At 47.9% G+C, this 18845-nt stretch overlaps 8 protein-coding genes across 8 annotated transcripts; 3 read left to right on the top strand and 5 right to left on the bottom strand.

The window, feature by feature from the left end:
• Positions 1–1244: 1244 nt before the first annotated feature.
• EYB26_000555 (uncharacterized protein) lies at positions 1245–2579 on the top strand (the record flags this gene model as incomplete). Its single annotated transcript, XM_054259871.1, has 3 exons — positions 1245–1458; positions 1532–1948; positions 2008–2579. 3 exons carry the CDS (start codon positions 1245–1247, stop codon positions 2577–2579), a joined length of 1203 nt encoding a protein of 400 aa, XP_054115846.1.
• A 442-nt stretch (positions 2580–3021) lies between these two features.
• Positions 3022–3409, bottom strand: EYB26_000554 (uncharacterized protein; the record flags this gene model as incomplete). The annotated part of the gene is made up of 3 exons (XM_054259870.1): positions 3022–3087; positions 3161–3273; positions 3361–3409. The coding sequence occupies 3 exons, from the start codon at positions 3407–3409 to the stop codon at positions 3022–3024; spliced, it is 228 nt and encodes a 75-aa protein (XP_054115845.1).
• Positions 3410–4341: 932 nt separating this feature from the next.
• On the bottom strand, positions 4342–5124 carry EYB26_000553 (uncharacterized protein; the record flags this gene model as incomplete). Its single annotated transcript, XM_054259869.1, has 5 exons — positions 4342–4386; positions 4436–4548; positions 4606–4752; positions 4813–4968; positions 5031–5124. The coding sequence occupies 5 exons, from the start codon at positions 5122–5124 to the stop codon at positions 4342–4344; spliced, it is 555 nt and encodes a 184-aa protein (XP_054115844.1).
• Positions 5125–5185: 61 nt separating this feature from the next.
• Positions 5186–5584, bottom strand: EYB26_000552 (uncharacterized protein; the record flags this gene model as incomplete). Its single annotated transcript, XM_054259868.1, has 2 exons — positions 5186–5208; positions 5281–5584. 2 exons carry the CDS (start codon positions 5582–5584, stop codon positions 5186–5188), a joined length of 327 nt encoding a protein of 108 aa, XP_054115843.1.
• Positions 5585–6094: 510 nt separating this feature from the next.
• EYB26_000551 (uncharacterized protein) lies at positions 6095–8429 on the top strand (the record flags this gene model as incomplete). Its single annotated transcript, XM_054259867.1, has 6 exons — positions 6095–6205; positions 6258–6658; positions 6707–6982; positions 7035–7499; positions 7550–7659; positions 7714–8429. The coding sequence occupies 6 exons, from the start codon at positions 6095–6097 to the stop codon at positions 8427–8429; spliced, it is 2079 nt and encodes a 692-aa protein (XP_054115842.1).
• A 202-nt stretch (positions 8430–8631) lies between these two features.
• Positions 8632–9365, bottom strand: EYB26_000550 (uncharacterized protein; the record flags this gene model as incomplete). The annotated part of the gene is made up of 2 exons (XM_054259866.1): positions 8632–9225; positions 9327–9365. 2 exons carry the CDS (start codon positions 9363–9365, stop codon positions 8632–8634), a joined length of 633 nt encoding a protein of 210 aa, XP_054115841.1.
• Positions 9366–9680: 315 nt separating this feature from the next.
• On the bottom strand, positions 9681–14653 carry EYB26_000549 (uncharacterized protein; the record flags this gene model as incomplete). The annotated part of the gene is made up of 8 exons (XM_054259865.1): positions 9681–9901; positions 9963–10588; positions 10644–11065; positions 11122–12546; positions 12600–12789; positions 12842–12901; positions 12952–13035; positions 13083–14653. The coding sequence occupies 8 exons, from the start codon at positions 14651–14653 to the stop codon at positions 9681–9683; spliced, it is 4599 nt and encodes a 1532-aa protein (XP_054115840.1).
• A 2561-nt stretch (positions 14654–17214) lies between these two features.
• On the top strand, positions 17215–17772 carry EYB26_000548 (uncharacterized protein; the record flags this gene model as incomplete). Its single annotated transcript, XM_054259864.1, has 1 exon — positions 17215–17772. The coding sequence occupies one exon, from the start codon at positions 17215–17217 to the stop codon at positions 17770–17772; it is 558 nt and encodes a 185-aa protein (XP_054115839.1).
• Between the last annotated feature and the right edge of the window lie 1073 nt (positions 17773–18845).

Raw genomic sequence — 18845 nt, 5'->3', positions numbered from 1 at the left:
CCGTTGCTAGAATAGGTAATATTTGCGTTATGAGCCCCACGATAAGAGTTCCTGTGGCGATTACCCATGTGGGGGGTTTTTTTTTTCAGCCAACAGTTCTCCTTACTGATTTTTTTCCCTGTCTTACGGCTTTTTGTGATAATATCAGATATTAGTATCCTTTTGAAAAAATTCTCAAGCTTTCACAGAATAATACCTATGTTTTGGAGTGAATTGGAAACCCTGACTGTGCTTTGTACAAATGCATATGTGGTTGGCCCTCTCCACATCAGCACATGTGGAGAGCCTCTCAGAGGATCGGGGAGAACATTTGTATAAATTCATGGATACCGGCCTCGTGAGGGCGATTGAGGTTGAGTTTTTTTTACGGACTCCGAAGCTATACATCTATTGGATACTGATATCTCCGAGGTGGATGAGATTGAAGCTTTTTTTCCTTGTTTGCTGGCCACTCCTTTTGTTCGTTGAAGTTCCGATGGCTAGGGGTCTGAGTTAGGGTTTTCATGCCTCTGGTCCAGGATAGGGGTACATGAATGTGCCCGTACATACTGGGCGTTGATTGGGGCTTCGAGCATGAAATGTAGTAGTGCTTATGGTAGGATTGGATCTATGTGTGTTTTTATCCATATCTAATGAAGCAAGAAGAAATGAAGCTTATGACATCTTTGCATTTCATGTCCTGTGATGAGTAATAGCGTCTTTCTTCAGGGGTTTCCTGGGCTGACTTGACGAGTAAAAGGAATTTTAGATTAACTATCCATCGAACTACGTAGACAGTACTATGTATATTTGCATGTCGATATTCAATGCTGGACAAGAATACTGACTACCCGGGCCTATGCAGTGGGCACATGGAGCTGAACAAGGCCCAGTTTGACGTCAACCAGTGGTAACACCTAATTCAGTCACAGGCCATGCTATCCTTGAATCATACAGGTACTACGGACTACGGAGTATACAACTGGTTCAACTCACTAGTTACTACGTAGTTGGCATTTGCGATCTCGGGCACGGAAATGAGGTATAGTTCCCCGCATCGGGACGCAAAACTTTGAGATGGAGCATTGAATGGGGCTATGGATATCCCTCTTTCTTTCTTTAATTTTCTTTTCTTTCTCTTCTCTTCTTCAGATTTGAAATATTGCATATCTTCCACTTTCATCCTGTAAGAACACTTTTCCCCTCCCCCATTCATCTCGGCTATTAGGGTTTAATATATTGATTGACATCATCAAGAAAAAAAAATGTCCCGTCACCAAAACCCGCCTTTCCGCGCAGAACACCTGGGCTCTCTGCTTCGTACAGAGGCTCTAGTCCAGAAGCGCGACCTCTTGACCGAGGGCAAAGCCACCCGCGAAGAATTGATCCCCATTGAGGACCAGGATATCAAGGACATCGTCGCAAAGCAAGAAGAGCTCGGCTTCCGCGGTATTACTGATGGCGAATATCGACGACACAGTACGCTCCCCCACCCCCCCCTTCTCAACCCCTCTACATATATATTTAAAACGAAGCTGACAATTTGGGAAAGTGTTCTGGGGCTCCTTCTTCCCCAACCTGGAAGGCTTCACACAAATCATGAAACCCTCCGCGGACATGTTCCGTCTGTACATGCCCGACATCGCCGCTTTCGTAGAAGAAAAAGTCGAGCCCGGCGAGACGGTGGTTTGCGATGGTAAAATCAAGCATGTTGGCAGCAGCTACGTTGAGGACTTCAAGTATTTGGCTGGTCTTGTCAAGCCCGAGGAAGTCAAGAATATTAAAATCACTCTTGCCGCGCCTAACTGGTACCATATGCGATACAAGGAAGGATATGCCTATAGCAAGGATGCCTATTCTTCGGATGAGGAGTACTTTGCTGATATTGCAAAGGCGTATCAGGAGGAGTTGCGCATTTTGTACGAGGCCGGTTGCAGGAATGTGCAGTATGATGATCCTAACCTTGCCTGTGAGTTCCCCCTCCTCTCACTCTATATATTTACAATATACGGGGGCTAATTGAGGTAGACTTCTGCTCCGAAAAGATGATCGAAGGCTGGAACGCCGACTCTCTCAACAAAGGCACAACCGAAGACCTCCTTGACAAATACATCAAACTCTACAACGACTGCAACGCCAAGCGTCCGGCCGACTTCCACGTCGGCGTGCACTTGTGCCGCGGCAACTTCCACAATTCCCGCCACTTCTCGGAAGGAGGATACGACCGTATCGCCATTAAGCTGTTCAAGGAGTTGGATGTCGATACTTACTACCTCGAATACGACACCCCCCGTGCCGGCGGCTTCGAGCCTCTCAAGGAGTTGCCCGTCACCAAGAACGTGATTTTGGGTGTCGTAACATCCAAGTTCGATACCATGGAGGACAAAGAAGAAATGAAGAAGCGCATCATTGACGCTGCCGAATTCATCGCAAAGGGCAACAACATCTCCGTCCAAGAGGCGCTTAAGCAGTGCGGTGTCAGCCCCCAGTGCGGATTTGCCTCCCACCACGGCGGAAACGCCATCAGCCGCGAGGGCATGCTTAAGAAGTTGAAGCTTGTGCGTGAGATTGCCGATGAGATTTGGCCCAATGAGCCTTAAATCCCCTTCCTTGGGTACGGTAACCTCGGGTTTTGGTCGCAGGGCGATGTACGATCAGCTTTCAACAAGATGATGTAACGTTACGAGTTTATGGCTTTTGGTTATGATGGGATTGATTGGAATAGCGAGTTCAACATGTCTACCTTTGTCGTTGATTTACATACATACATGCATTGAAAAAAAACTGCAATTTCTATGCAATTGAATTATCGCACCGACTTCATTCCATTACCACCCTACCTAGGTAACTAACTACCGTACATATTACATAGACTAGTCTAAACTCCCGCACCCATCAACACACAACCGCATCTCCATCTCCATCTCCTCATCGACATTCACCTCATTCCCTACCATCATGCCACCAGGCAAGTCGTCCCCTCTAGCCGGTGCCATCCACCCCGAAACGCCCACAAACGGCAACGTCAACGGCCGCGAGAAGTTAACAATGTTCAATGATATTTGATTCCTTGATTGCGGTGCGTTTGTGGGTGTGGCTATTCTCGATCTGTGCCCTAACATCAGCCCTGTTTTGTTTTCTTCTTTCTTAAGAGAGAGAGAGCATATGGAAGGGGAGGTACCTCATAGCGAGGATTTTCAGCGGATGCCTGCACTTGACGGCCGGTCAAATTTCCGGGAGAGGTGAGGACTTCTTTGATTACGCCGACGGTTTCGGATGTGTGACTTTGGGGACCTGTGATGTAGCCGCTATATGTAAGTACTCTGAACAAACTCTTGGATTTGACTGGAAGATGGAAGATGAAAGGGGGGAGTGACGCACCACCAACAGGTTTGTAGCGGACTGAGTCGTTGACTTTGTATTGAGGCATGTTTATTATTAAGGTTTTATTATTATATGAGTCAAGACTTGGAAGTCTGTCTGTGTCTTGAGTGTTTTGAGTGTTGTGGGAGTGTGAAGGATGGAAGTAGACCTTTCAAGTGGATTCCGTGTCTTGAAGATCAATCAATCAATCCATCCAGCGTAGGTGTTGAATGAAGTCCTCGTCGAAGAAGGGTTATTTATAATGCTGAGACTGTGGCAATGGCTGATATCATCTCCGGAATTGAGAGCCTTGTATAAAAACAGCTCTGTGTCCTCCACCTCCCCCTCCTCCTAAAAAAAAAAAAAAAAAAAAGAAAACAGAACGAGATACATAGATCAAGAGAGAATAGTTGCCACCCTGAAGTCTGACTTGCATCATCCAATCTTGCCCCCCAGCAGATTAACTCCGATATGGTCTATCCAAAACGATGGGGAAGGAATACAAGTTGGATGATAGGAACAAAGTTCCGTACCACACATGGTTTTGGCAGGAGTCAAGTTCCGAGCTGCCAGACATGGACATCGTGACGTACAGTTTGCTACTCTGCAGACGAATATTATTCTACTGTAAGAGGAGAATAGGGTTGTATCAAAGTGCTTTTTCTTCTATATTCTAGATTGTGTAAAATAGCCTCAGACATACGAGGAATGAGAATGGGAATAGAATTGATGAATCGAAGCAAGAAGAAAGAAGAAGGAAAATAACATCGAAAATAAAAAAACCAAAAGAGTCAAGAAAATTATATGGAAATACAACAGGGATATCATAAAAGCCAATCGGCAATATGCAAAACCATCAGCGACAGAACAAACAAACACAACAGAGGAATACAAACAGAAGAACCAATGTTCGAATGCTGTGTGGTCATTAATATATTAATCAGGAAAAGCAACGACTATCAAGTGTTGTACAATTCGGCGTGCGGTGGTTGTTCGGTATTATTTGGCAGGAGCCGGGGTCTTGACGTTATTTGAAAGCCAAGCCTGGAAAGTCAGCATGTATACACGGCCAATATCGCGAGGAGACACTTACCAATCCCTCGAAAATACCGGTTCCTTCGGTAGCAACACTAGGCACGACATACCACAGTCGGTCCTTGAGCTTGTTGAGTTGCAGAGCATTGGTGATCTCCTCGGGGCTCAAGTCTGCAGAGGGCTTTGATTAGCGATGAACCAAGTCATAGATGAATTGACATGACTTACGGCCTGGAGTATCCTGCTTGTTCGCGAACACCAACAGTAGTGCATCTTTCATTTCACGGTCATTGATGATTTTGTGTAATTCGGATCGGGCCTCGTTGAGGCGGGCGGTATCGCTCGAGTCGACCACAAAGATAAGACCTTGGGTGCCTGCAGTCGTCAGTCCGCGAGTCGGTGCAATTTCCCCCTTTCTGCATTATGATGACATACCCGAGTAGTAATGCCGCCACAATGGACGAATCTTATCCTGACCACCCACATCCCAGACGTTGAACTTGACGTTCTTGTAGGTAACATTCTCGACGTTGAATCCGACGGTGGGGATGGTGGTCACATCCTGGTTGAGTCGCAATTTATACAAAATGGCTACTTGATCAGCATCCTCCACACACGCTCTCTCTCTCTCTCTCTTCAGACAATTGACTCACTGGTCTTTCCGGCGGCATCGAGACCGAGCATGAGAATGCGCATCTCCTTTGATCCGAAGATCTTGCTCATTAATTTGGACACTGAGCCACCCATTGTGAATGAATGATTGATCGGCGGGAACGTTGGATTGCGTGTCAAGGAAGCGTAGTGGTCGTCAAATAGCAGCTGTCAACGGGTCTGCAGGACAATAATTTAGCAGCTGCCAAGGATGAATGAATGCAAGTGACCAGCAGCGAAGCACGTACATACCCAGTATTATACAGCGGGGCGACGATAACCCGCGTCGAACAGCGAGAACAGGACAGGCAGAGGAATCGTGGCCTCGTTTCGTTGCAGAGGTGGAGGTGAGAGTAGCGCACACGAGCGAGTGTCTCTCGTCTCTCTTTGCACTGGCACGGACCAAAACCAAAGCCAAAACAGCAAAAGGGGCAGGAACAGACGGCCTGAGGCTGACAGGGGCCGGACTATTGTTTCGCCTGATGGCACGTGCTCCGCCGCCCGTCGCTGCTCTGATTGGCCAATGCCCTCCTTTATTACCTACCAGTAGTCTCATACGATAACTAACTATTCTGTAAATTCTGTAACTTATATTCTACCGTTCTCTTCCTGATCAATACCACTCTCTTCGTTGGCTACTATGTAGTACACAGCGTGAGCATGCCCTCATTGCATTGGCGGACCGCTGGCCCGGGCATATACATACTCCATAGTACGTACGTAGTCAGGTGTGCCGACCAGGATGCTGCATCCCCTCGACGCAGCAGTGGTCTGACAACAGCACTCCGCCAACAGCACTCTGACAACAGCAGTGGAGTGGCCTGACAATCACCCCTTGCGTCTGATGGCCGCTTCAGTGTATTCACAGTAGTAGACTCATGACTGTCTGATGCGCGGACACGCAACAACTCAACTGTTCATCTACTACGTCATCGAAATGTCACCCCGGACCGGTCGGATACGGTTGAACCCATGGATACTTATTAAGACGAGTCGCAAAGTCCATTCGGCCAGTTTCGTGAGTGAACACTGAGTATACCGTGTATTCACCCCAAAGTCAGCCAAAATGCTCCCAGCCAAAGACACCTACAAGTTCCAGCGACGCGGTTCCGTCTTCCAGCGGGATCTCAACCGCCCCGACACCGAGAGATGTGCCTGGCAAGGCCCTCCGTTAGACGTGAGTCTGGTGCCTAGCCAGTCCAATATGCAGTACGGTGCTGACTATCCAGGCCCTCTATGCTGGTATCTCGGTGCAATATAAAGACTCAGCGGCGGCCATCGTTGCGATAGCCATTCGCGACACGACGTATCTGCTTGACTTTTACGAGCATCGCTTCAATTCCGAGCCAAAGAAGCGGCCTGATGAGAAAGATGTGAGCGACTTGATAGTTGACCAACTGCGACAGTACAGCGAACAGCATCTCGAGCGCTTCACGGGGCTGGCCATGCCGCAAGATGTCGCCGATCAATGTCCGCATTTGTGTTCGCGCCTGTGGCGTGAATTGGATATAGTGCCCATAGCTTTCATCGAGGGGGTTCCATTGTTTACTGATTCACCTAATGACCCGAAAAAGTGGAATGCGCGATGCATCGACGAGCTTGCAGAAGCAATGTCAAGAAGATGTGTGAGGTAGGCTGGCCCCATCTTGCTTCTTTGAGCTGCCACTAATGTGTGCAGATTCTTCGGACCGAGCAACAACCCAATTCTGGACGTCGGGTTCCAAGGCCTCGTCGAAGTGGACTGTGCATCTCGCATTCGCATTGCTACTCTAGATGACTACGAACCAACGGTTGGGCATACTACATGGAGAGCCGTGAACCATTATGCTGCAGAGCTCAAAAAGCGTCACATCAAGATTGCATTTTTTAGCGCAACGCCTCAGGGTGGTGGTGTTGCTCTTATGCGACATGCACTTGTGCGGTATGCTCGGGAATTAGGTATCGACCTCAAGTGGTACGTCCCGTTCATATATATATATATATATCCACGCATACTAACAGACTAGGTATGTTCCTAAACCACGTCCGGGCGTGTTCCGTATCACCAAGACAAATCACAATATACTGCAAGGCGTATCCGCCCCGGGAGAGCGCTTTACCAAGGAACAACAGCAAACCATCGAAGAGTGGCTACAAGAGAATGCTCATAGATTCTGGCTATCACAAGGCGGCCCCCTGCGAGCGCCATCGGAAGGAGGCGCAGATCTGGTGATTGTCGATGATCCACAGATGCCCAGTCTCATCCCCATAGCCAAACATATCGCGCCAGACAGACCGGTCATCTTCCGCAGTCATATCCAAATTCGAAGCGATCTCGTGGGTACTCCTGGTACCCCACAGCACGAGGCTTGGGCATGGATGTGGGATCGTATCCAGCATGCAGATGTTTTTATCAGTCACCCAGTTGAAGCTTTTGTTCCTGCTAATGTTCCCAAGGAGAAGGTGGGATATATGCCGGCTACTACAGACTGGTAAGTTCCATACCGCTTTCAATGATAAATGGCTCTGACATGATTGTCAGGCTTGATGGTCTGAACAAAACCATGCGTGACTGGGATGTAGCTGCGTATGGGCGTATGTTTAATATGTTGTGCCACAACAACCGGGCCCCTACTATCGACTACCCAGATGGTATGTCCCCTTTACTATGACGATTATAATAATACCAAATGCTGACTGGCGAAGATGAATATATCATCCAAATCGCGCGCTTTGACCCATCAAAAGGAATCCCCGATGTCCTTGAGTCATACGCCCGTTTCCACGAACTCCTCAAGGAGAAGGGACTAGACAACAAACCCCCTAAGCTTCTGATCTGCGGTCACGGATCCATCGATGACCCCGACGGAAACGTCATTTACGACGTTACGTTGCGGCATATCGAATCCAAGCTTCCGCACTTGAAGGATCTGATCTGCGTAATGCGTATAGGACCATCTGACCAAATCCTCAACGCTCTTTTATCCAAGGCCAAGATTGCACTACAGCTTTCCACCCGCGAAGGATTCGAGGTCAAAGTCTCCGAGGCAATCCACAAAGGCAAGCCCATCATCGCCAGTCGAGCAGGCGGAATCCCCTTACAAGTCGAACATGAAAAGAACGGTTATCTCGTCGAAGTCGGCGACACAGAATCAGTTGCAAAACACCTGTTTGACCTCTGGACAGACCGAAACCTATACGATCGGATGAGTATGGCGGCCTTGACAACCGTGAGCGATGAAGTTACGACTGTGGGTAATGCGTTGTGCTGGCTGTATCTTGCTGAGCAGCTTACAGCCCATAAGAAGATCAAGCCAAAGGAGAGGTGGATCAATGATATGGCGAGGGAGGAGGCGGGACTACCGTATCGGAAGGGGGAGAATAAGTTGAAGAGGGCTGTAAAGGTTGAGAATATGGGTTAACTTATCGATCGCATCCCTGGGGGTGATTAGGATAATGTATAGATAGAGCATGTTCTACAATACATAGGGTTGATAATGTCATTACACTTGACGATTCTTCCAATATCCTCAAGTCCCAGCACGAGGACAACATCAAAAACAAAGGGGGTATCATAAACACTGAAAAAGAAAGAAATCCAAGGAATAAGATAGATATTATCGATCACCGCCCAACCACCCTATACCTCTCCCTCGCCAACCCCCCCTCGGCGCCCTCAACCCCATACCCCTCCCCAACCTCACCCACAATCCTCGCCGGTCTACCACCCACCACACAAAAACTCGGCACAACCATATTGGGCGGTACCACCGCGCCATCCAACACATACGCAAAATCTTTGAGGATCGCCATGTTTCCGACCACGACATCGTTGCCGATGTGTACATGATTACCGATTTGAGCGGCTTCGACGATGGAGTGCTCCCCGATGAAGACGTGATCGCCTATTTTGAGCGGGTAGTACGAATGCAAGCCCCGATGGAGTCGCGAGGGGGGCCGCAGGATCGCGGCGCGGGAGATGTAGGTGTATCTTCCGACGGTGATTGCGACGGAAGGGGTTGTGCCCGTCGAAGATGACGATGATGATGTTGTATTCTCGCCATCGTTGCTGTGTGAGTGGCTGGAAGAGGAGGATGGTTGGAGACGGAACAGGTCTCCGCGAATGACGGCTTCGGCTTGGATTACGGTTTTGCCGCCGAGGATGATATGTTGGGTGCCGTGGATGAGGGAGCGGCGGGATATTTTGTTGCCGGTGTCCTGTTACCACTTTGTTAGCTACAGACGGGGGTTTTTTTTGTCGTCTTGTTTGTGTCGCCGACTAGGAGGAGTACGAGACTGTGTTGGAAAGAGTCACTAACGGTTTCGATGTACTCGCCCTTTGCGGCTTTGGGCGGCATGATGACAAGCAGAACTCGGATATCGAGTGTGCAAAGTAGGGAATCAATCGAAAGGAATTGGAGTGGATAGTTGCGGTGTTTAGAGTAGATGATTGTTTACCATTGTCGTGCAGTCAGCGGCAGAATACCTTACGTATTCGGAGAATCGCCGGAGGTAAGGCGGTCAGTGATCGATGCTTCCACTATCGTTGCTCCCTCTTCACCGGCCAAATTTTTGATGAAAATTGTTATTATAAATCTCGCTGATCTATCTTTGAAAATTGATTACAAATTACTAGGTAACAAGAAGAGAAATGAAGCCAAAAGAGGTGAACACTAAAAAACACGCCCATCTTGCGCTTCCCGACCATTGGGAGTCTCCGAGCTCCTCTTGAAAATGCGCCCAACAAACCTTCCGGCATCACACACTCCTCTCACAATCGAGGTCGGATTGTAATGCTTGACACGGAACACATAATACAACGCAACTGCGCCGAAGATATTGAAGCCGATATATGCCCATCCTATGCCCCAGTTACGCCATCGATGTTCGGGGTCTGCAGTGCTCGTATTAGTACCGTATGAATCACAACAGCCGTATTAAAAGGGGATACATACAAATATCGCTAAGAGCAAGCACTTGATTCGCGCTCTGCAACGAACAATACTGACAATTACTCGTCGCATCAGGATTGTACAACCTACCTGGCGCAAGAGCCAAGTATGGCCGTAGGTATTCGCCGCACGTCAGCCCGGAAGGAGGGTTAAACACACTCAACTCTGAGCTTGAGCAGATCACTGGCCGCCCATCAAGGCCATTGCCCGTCATACCGGATATCAGATATGTCAATGGCGAAACGCGATACATAAATATCCAGAACCCGGGCAACGCGTTCGGGGGCTGCATGACACCGTTAAAACTCAGTGTAAGCGCGAACGCGAACGTCGCGATTGTACCAGCCATTTCAGCGTTTGGCATTGACGAAATCACGAGATCCGCAAAGGTGGACGCAAACACGAGGAATTGGAGGATGAAGAGCAACATCAAACCTTGTTGTTCGCTTGATTGACCTGCACCGTAGATCGGGTAGTAGTAGCAGGCCCAGACGATGATTCCCATGATGATTTGGTAGGGGATTTCGACGATGATGTTTGCAATTAAAAAGGCGACCCAGGAGTAGGCTTTTGAGGGTCTTTCGCGAACTTCGTAGAGAGATCGTTGGCTGACGAAACGCGGCATGATTCTATACAACGGGATTAGTTGGAGGAACATTTGGCGGTTGAGTAGGAAGGACTTACTGCTGCACAAGCGTGGAAAAGATGGATGTCATCATGAATGTGCTGAAAAGAACGTCCTGGAAGCCCTGCATGCTACTGTTTGGTCGGAAGAAGGAGAATCCAATGAACAGAGACGATGACAGACCAAGCAATAACTTGGCGAAGATGTACTGAGGATCGCGCCAGTATTGCTGAAAGACGCGAACGACGACGTGCCACAGTTGGGATGTGAAGGGCACTGCGAATTCGCTGCTTCCATCGTTCGTAGCTGTTGCGCCCGTAGTTTCTGTGCCATCAGGAGCTGCAGAGTGGTGTGCTTGGATTTCGTCGAGTTCCGTCTGGATCTTCTTTGCTTCTTGAGACTCGCGCCAGACAGCAGGCCAGTCTTGAGTGGCTTTTCCGCTTGCGCCTGCCCCGATGATTTCGAGCATGTATTCGGCGGGCTATCAAGATTAGCTTTATTAGTCAGTTCATGTAAAGGCACAGCCAGGAGACTCACATTCTCTGCAGCATCACATTCTCTTGCCCCGTTCCTCTCAAAATAGTCCAACATCGTCTTTGAATCCTTACCAATATCCCCAAAGTAGACAGTCTTACCGCCCTTAGCCAAGAATAACAACCTATCAAACTGCTGAAACAAAATCGCACTCGGCTGATGGATCGTTGAGAGCACCGCCTGACCATGGTCCGCCAATTTACGCAAGAATGCACAGATTGACCATGAACTCTGCGAGTCGAGACCGCTGGTAGGTTCGTCCAGAAACAACAACAAAGCCGGTTTTGCGGCCAGCTCAACGCCAATGGTGAGAAGCTTTCGCTGCTCGACATTCAATCCCTCGCCCGGTGTTCCCACAACTGCTTCGGCAAAGTCTTCCATGTTGAGCATCTTGATGACGTCCTCGACATATTCATATTTCTCGGAGAGAGGTGTAGATTTTGGCTGGCGCAACGCTGCACTAAAACGCAGAGCTTCTCGTACAGTGCTAGTCTGGAGATGAAGATCCTGCTGTTGCACGTATCCCGTTTTTCGTTGGAAACTGGCGTCAAGAGGCTTGCCGTTGACGAACATGTCTCCAGTCACAACACCGATAGAAACACGTTGAGCAAGGACGTCAAGCAGAGTCGTCTTTCCCGCTCCAGAAACTCCCATGAGTGCTGTCAATGTTCCTGGTTTGACCCAGCCGGATACATTGTCCAATAACCGACGCTGGCCCCCTTTGACGGGAATATCATAGCAGACATTCCGCCATGTGAAGATATCTCGTTGTTCGGGCAGGATTCCTAGTTCTTCTTCCTTTGCAGCCTCTGAATCACCGGCTGGTGGCGCTTCAATGGTCCCCTTCTTGGCTTTGTTGTCAGACTTCCTCATATAAGCCGGTACATGACCACGCCGAAACACGAGGAATTCTGCAGTCGATGAAGTAGCAGAGTTGAGTTCCGTGCATGTCAAATAAACAAATATAAAGAAAATCCAAAACGCAATCAGAATACCAAGGTTCCTCCACTCATGCGAGTACGAGTAGTTATACTGATGTTGGATGTATTCATCACCAGAAACCGTTCGTCGACCTGTCACGGAGCCAGTGGCGGAACACACAAATGTATCACCAGACAAGTTATTGTATGCAGGCACAAAAGTCGAACATATAAACTCGCGACCGTGAAATTCATTAGCGACGAGCGCTTCGAACGCGTAGAATACGGGATTGATCCATCGAATCCATGAGAACCAGGGATGCATTTGCGGGCCGGGAATCACGAAGCCAGTGTAGATGACGATGGCGAGGACCATGATACCTGCCAACGCCATGGCCTGTGCGAGACTCTTTGTTGCGGCGGCAAGCGTTCGGAATATAGCGGACATGGCAAGAGTTGCCACAAAGGTGAAGAGGAAGAAGATGAAGAATTGGGATGGTTCGCGGCGCTGTGGATGTTAGTAATGGCAAACGTCTGGCAGGCTGGTTTTTGTTAACTTACCAGACCGGCAAGGAAGTATAGAACGACATTGAATGCGGCCGATGCTACAAATTTGATAGGTAGATCGGCGACGATACTGCCCGTAGCTTCAGCGAATGGATGGACAAAGGCGTATGAGGCCTGCTTCTCGATGATGGGGCGTTGGTCGTAGAGTGAGTTGATTTCCGTGATACTCATGAGCGCGTTCAACCTGTCACATGTGTTAGCTATGCCATAAGCAGGAGTATACCTGTGGGACTTACAAGACTGCGAAAAACAAAGCGGCGCCTTTACTTTGAAAGCCAGCTGTTGCGGCTGGGGTTCTAAATTGACTGTTAGACAACGACTACAAGTCAGACTTTTCATCGCTCACCCATAGTAGATCGATCCAATAATCAAAGACATGAAGATTCGACCGATAACCGTCGTCAAAGTTGTGGCTTTATCGTTCCACAGCCTGTACTCATTAGTATATCACCCATTGAACAAGACAGAAACGGGTACCTTTGATAAGCCCTCTTCGTACAAAGCCGAACTTGCATCGGAACCGACATCAAATACGGACTCTTTGGCCGCACATGCTTCGCTTGCTGTTCATGCTTCTTCTCCGCCAAATCCTGCTCTGCAACGCGGCTCACTGGGAACTCGGCCTCATGGTCCTTGATCTCTTGCATCAGAGCAGCGCGCTCGGGACTCTTCATCCAATATGCCTCGAATTCATCCGGTGTTCGAGGCACTAGCTTGTCCATTCCATCCCGCGCCTGACGTTCCTGCGGGTTTGTGACGGACGTCAAGAAATCACCCGTTGTTTGACGCGCGGGTTTGGACCAGCCCATGTTAACGAAGTATTGTTCGGCGCGGTTGCAGGGACCAAAGTAAATTTCGCGGCCTTCATACAACACAATAACCTTGTCGAAGACGTCATAGATAGCTTGAGATGCTTGGTAAATGGCGAGACTATGGCAGCTTCCGGAGAGGTTGGATGCCATTCGCAACGCTTTTACGAATTCCAATGCACTGGCGGCATCCAATCCACGAGTACTGTTATCCCAGGCGGCGATTGGTGCTCTGGCCAAAGCCATTTCGGCGATACTGACACGCTTCCTTTCACCTCCAGAGACACCACGCACGTAATCATTTCCGACGATGGTATTGTATGTGTGTGAAAGACCAAAGACTGCCATAATCACTTGAGTGACTTCTTTTACATAGTCTTCACGTGTCTGTCCCAGGAGCCGACGGGATGGAGCGCGAGCTGTGGCGGCAAATTCTAGTGTCTGACCAACAGTAAGATGAGGGAAATGCTTGTCCACCTCTTGGTTGTACAAAACCTCTCCTTTGAACTCCGACTGCATCTTTTGCATCTCGACGCCATTGTAGTGTATAATCGAATCCTTGTCGAGGTCCAAACCACGTAGTTCTCCGGAAAGCGTCTTGAGTAAAGTCGAGCAGCCACTACCCGGTCGTCCCAGAACCATAAGAAGTTCACCACCTTTGATAACGCCGTCAAAGTTGCGCAAGATCGCTTTGCGCTCTTTCTTCTTTGCAAAACTGAAGAACTTCCCGGGTCGCAAGGGAGCAGTCAATATCGAGCCGACCGTCTCTTGCAACTGCAACGCTTCGCCAGAACCAGATACATTCACATTCTTGAACGTAACACTTGCTCTGGGAAACTCCACCCCCTGCTGTTGTATCAGACGCAACCTTTTTCTCGACCACAAGTATGCATCGAACTTTTCGTCCCTCGGGTCAATTCGCGGATCTTCGAGAGCCATCTCGTCGATTGTATCCATGCGCGTAATCGGGGCACTGTCACGACGACTTAGGGTACTTGGGCGGCGCGACGATATCGACGATGCGATCCTGGTCAGTTCTTCGCGATCACCAGGTCGGACTGGCTCGAATTTGCCGGGGAAGTCATCGTCGCTCGAGTTTAGGGCGTCCGAGCTCGAGATCTTGTCCTCCTCTCCATGCATTTCATTTCGAAGGTGATGGCCGTTTGACGATGGAGTAGCCATTATAGCGTCATTCGATGCCTCTGGTGGGCTTTCTGGCCCAGGATGTGCTGAAGTCATTTTGCAGACCAGCGGCTAGGAAGCAGATCCAATGTTATTGTTCTCTAAGACGACCTTAGTATCGAAGAGATCCCGTGAATCTGCGAGGGAGGGGCCGCGGTATCTGTATATGGGCCCAAAAATAAAGATTTAAATAAAAATAAATAACAACGTACATGAACGAAACGACGACCGATAACCGAAACCCATTAGGTTATGTCTTGTTCAACATCCCACGCGCTCTTACAAAGAAGAAGGACAGGAAAGCGAATCAAGGACGAGAAAGCGAACACAAAATCCACAGGGCACAGGAGACCAGATGCGTTCTCTCCAGGAATGGCAAAGCGTTGTGCAGCATGCCCCGGACGGCATTGTTGCATTCTCCAACCAGCGTGCACGTCGTTGGTAGAAGGTTGTTAGCTGGCATACCAATGATCCGACCAAAGTGGTGACGTTTGTGGTTGGAATCAAAAGCGGGACGACCATACAATCGATGATCTACTACGTAGTAGGGCCAAAGTATATATACTATGTAAGTAGACTCACTGAGCCTTGGCGGGCATCACTCAAAAAATAGTCAATGCGAATTGGGACAGGGGATGCCGACTCTCTGATTCATTGTCTTGTGTTTATGTGTCTTTATTTTTTATTCGTTCTCCTCGCTTTGCAACGGAGTGCGCGGACAATGCTCTCATGTGCAATCTCGGATGTTTTAGTTGCTGTTACGTACTATATTATAGTAGACTGCACTAATTGAAGCTTACTTCTGTACCGTACAAAGTAGATCTTCACCGTTGGATTCGAAGACATTGGCCAATTAGGGTTCTGGCATACGCTGGAAACCGAGACACAGTGCTGGAGGGTTCCCGGTCGGATCCCACAATATCCGGGAGTGTATTACCTATTGATTCAACGACTGCTTGTTTTCTCGGTCAGCTGACAATTCAATCGTTCCCCGTGCTGCCTACTTTGTCAAAAGTCGAATATTTCAGCTTCGGCTCTCGGCGGATACGAATAAGGATCTTAAAGAACGTAACTATGCATGTGGCTTTGATAGATAGTTAATGGACTAATGAACCTGGTCTCTTTACGGCATGGAGGTCGGCCCTAGGGTTTTGTGGTTAATAGTCCTGCCCTTTGCGGCTTTGGGGCCCATAGTGATCGACGCTTTTCCGGCTGTATTTTGCGCCTAGTATATATTATAATGTCAGAATTGCTCGAGAAGCAGTTAGCATTCTGAAATATTCTTCTAGAAGCATCTGAATAGACCTATGCTAGAATAAATGATAGACTATATAATGTCAAAGTCGATAATAAAATGAAGTGCTTTGGCCTCAGGCTCATCCGAGTCATGTGGTCTACCAAACCCTAACCAATACGAATTCACAGGACACCGCACTCAATCGTATGTCTAAACGTATAATGACTCAAAATGTGTAGCAGGTATTGTATTAGTTGCTGAAAGCAAACGTTACAACCTGAGCAAAGTCTTCAAACCAATCAGCACTCGCCAGAGATCCAATATATTTTCGAGTTCCATCTCTATCCTCCTTTCCACCGTTAGGTGCTTCTGCTAGAAGCCAGTATTCATTCACTTTCTTGCAGAAGCCAGGGCTAACGACTGAATCCCTTCGAAAGACAGAGATAAGGGATTTCTCAAGGCAAAGACTATCCTGCAGCTGAAACATTTAATCCACTGTAGGCATTTGTTGAAGGTTAAGTGGCGGCTATCTGCCGATACATGTCCGATTGTGCGTTGTTGGCACCCCCTTGCATATTCGTATCCGCCCATCGTGCACCCCTTTTGTTTTCCGAACTCTGACTACACAGCTGAAGGAATTGGAGCTTGATTTGGGTATCTCGATTGATTTGATTACGTAGTTATCTGCACATAACCATGTCTCACGACAAAGCTTGGAGATTGCCATACCAGGGAGCGAACTAGTAGCGCTCTAGCGCTAGCTCAGGTAAAACAGCCCGAACTTTAACTAGGATAAACTTTAGATACTTTTTTGATAGCATGGCAATACAGGTGATGGTGTTAATGGTTAACAATTCCCTGATTAGGTATCAATCATAGTAACTCCAGAATAGGTTGTCAACCATATGCTAGTAATCCTAGTATACGAGGCCGCGCCTCGTATCTAGTAGCCAGTCGTTTCCTTTCATCTCATGCACGCCAAATCATGTCCTCATACCCAATAATATCTGATTTGCATTAACCCGTACAGCCATAGAGTATAGCTAGATAATATGGTTGCCTGCTACGAAAATCTATTATTTTCCGGGATTGACGAGGATCTACAAATGCATGGCCACTGCTGCAGTCAGATCTGTCATATAGCTTACTATAGTAACTGTACGCAAAACACTCCTTGCTTGGGTGTTGCGTCAGTTTCCGATGAGACATATAAAATCACAGAGCGGTTCGTAGATAAATAATTATCGGTCCTCATTTTTCTCTCCTCAACGTCCACACTTATCAAACAAGGACAAGCACCAGGTGGAAGAACCAGATAATAAACATAGAAGCACAAAAAATACCGTCAAGAGATTCACCAAATTGCTCAGCGTCCCTCATCATGCTTCAATCAACCATCCTTGCAGTCCTATTAGCACTTGGATCAAACACAGTCCTCGCAACGCCAAACGAGAATGATATTCCGCCGATCGTCACCGGCGTTGTCTCATCAGCCCTAAGTCTTGCCAATTCTTACGCATCTGAATACAGTACAATTCCACCAGATGCACAATCTGCAGTCTCATCTGCCCTCTCGCTTGCATCGTCCTATGAGGGTTACGGAAACAGCGTCGCCAATAGTGCGCTGAGCTTGGCGAGCTCTTATGCCAGTGAATATGGTGACGGTGGTGGCAGTGACTCGACAACAACAGCGTCCGTGGCTTCGAGCACTGGCACTGGCAGTGGCTCTAGTACTGGCACCAGCTCTGGCCTAGGAGCAGTAACAGTTACGCAAACGAGCGGTAGGGGGGGAGCAGTGGCAACACAAGCCTCAGCTACCGGTGGCGCACCTTTCAGGAAGACACCATTTTCATCTGTTGGGGGAGGATTGATGACTACTATGGGCGTCCTGGCTGGTTCGATTAGTCTTGTAGCGGTCGTTCTAGCAGTTGCTCTCTAGAGACCTACTTTTTTGGAAAAGGGTAGTAAACGAATGATTCGACGGGAAAATTGCCCGTAATATTTACCATAGTATGTGTTAAAGGAATTTTCAATGCTGAAGGAGTTGCTACAAGCCAGAAAGAGACTATTTATTATGGTAGGGATAACTATACTTTGCTATTGGAATTGCTCCTCATGGTCGTGTACAGATAGACATGCCTATAATCTATTCATAAATCGTAATCAAAACAAGGTTGTATCTTCACGTTCAGGAGCTACGAGTGTATCTGGCCATCAGCCTCATTAATAGTTGACGAGATACCTGATTATACGTACTATCAGGTACCTAAGTAGATAATACGGTACTTATAGTTAAATATGTTGGGGTTAACAACGTGGAACAGAACGACCTACATTGATATCTTCATTTTTATATATAATATATCTTATACCTAATTCCTTCTGCTTCTGTCCTTAACCCCGGATTTCTGAGTAAAAGCAAGCAGATCTTTGAATTCGATCTTTACGCTAAACACGAATTAGTTAAACTCCCGCGATTCCCAACACCAGTTATGTTTTCATTTCCACTGCACTTCACCTGCCTAAGGTAAGGTTAAAAGGTTTGGGGTCTACCACATTAGGAATTGAGAAGAACGACATCGCACTTGCTATTGTCAGGTTTGATAAGCCTATACTACAGGCGTTTGACATATAAAGTAACATCGGTGTGCTGTAAGCAGTACAGAGTTTGCGCCATTTGAAAGTAAATAATGATGGAAGGGACCGAGACACGGACGTGGTGTGAATTGAAACGGGCTTCACTCCTCAGATTCCACCATCTTATAGAGTATCTGTTGTAGACATGGCCAGAAATAACACAGCCCATGCAGAATAAATGACACTCAACTATGGCTAGGAAAGGTGAAATGCGACCGAGGGCAATTCCAGGGAATTCAGGCAAACTCAAACCAGGCACTTGGGTAGAATCCGGAAAGTCCATTTTCTACTATACACATCTTGATGAAACGTATAGATTTCGGGGGTTTTGCATTGCACCCTAACTCTAGGCAGCCAAAAGCTTGCACATGCAGT

This window comes from Talaromyces marneffei, chromosome 1 (assembly GCF_009556855.1).
Source record: "Talaromyces marneffei chromosome 1, complete sequence".
NCBI lineage: Eukaryota > Fungi > Ascomycota > Eurotiomycetes > Eurotiales > Trichocomaceae > Talaromyces > Talaromyces marneffei.
Note: the sequence above shows the minus strand (reverse complement) of the source record. Positions and strands in the feature narration are given on the sequence as shown.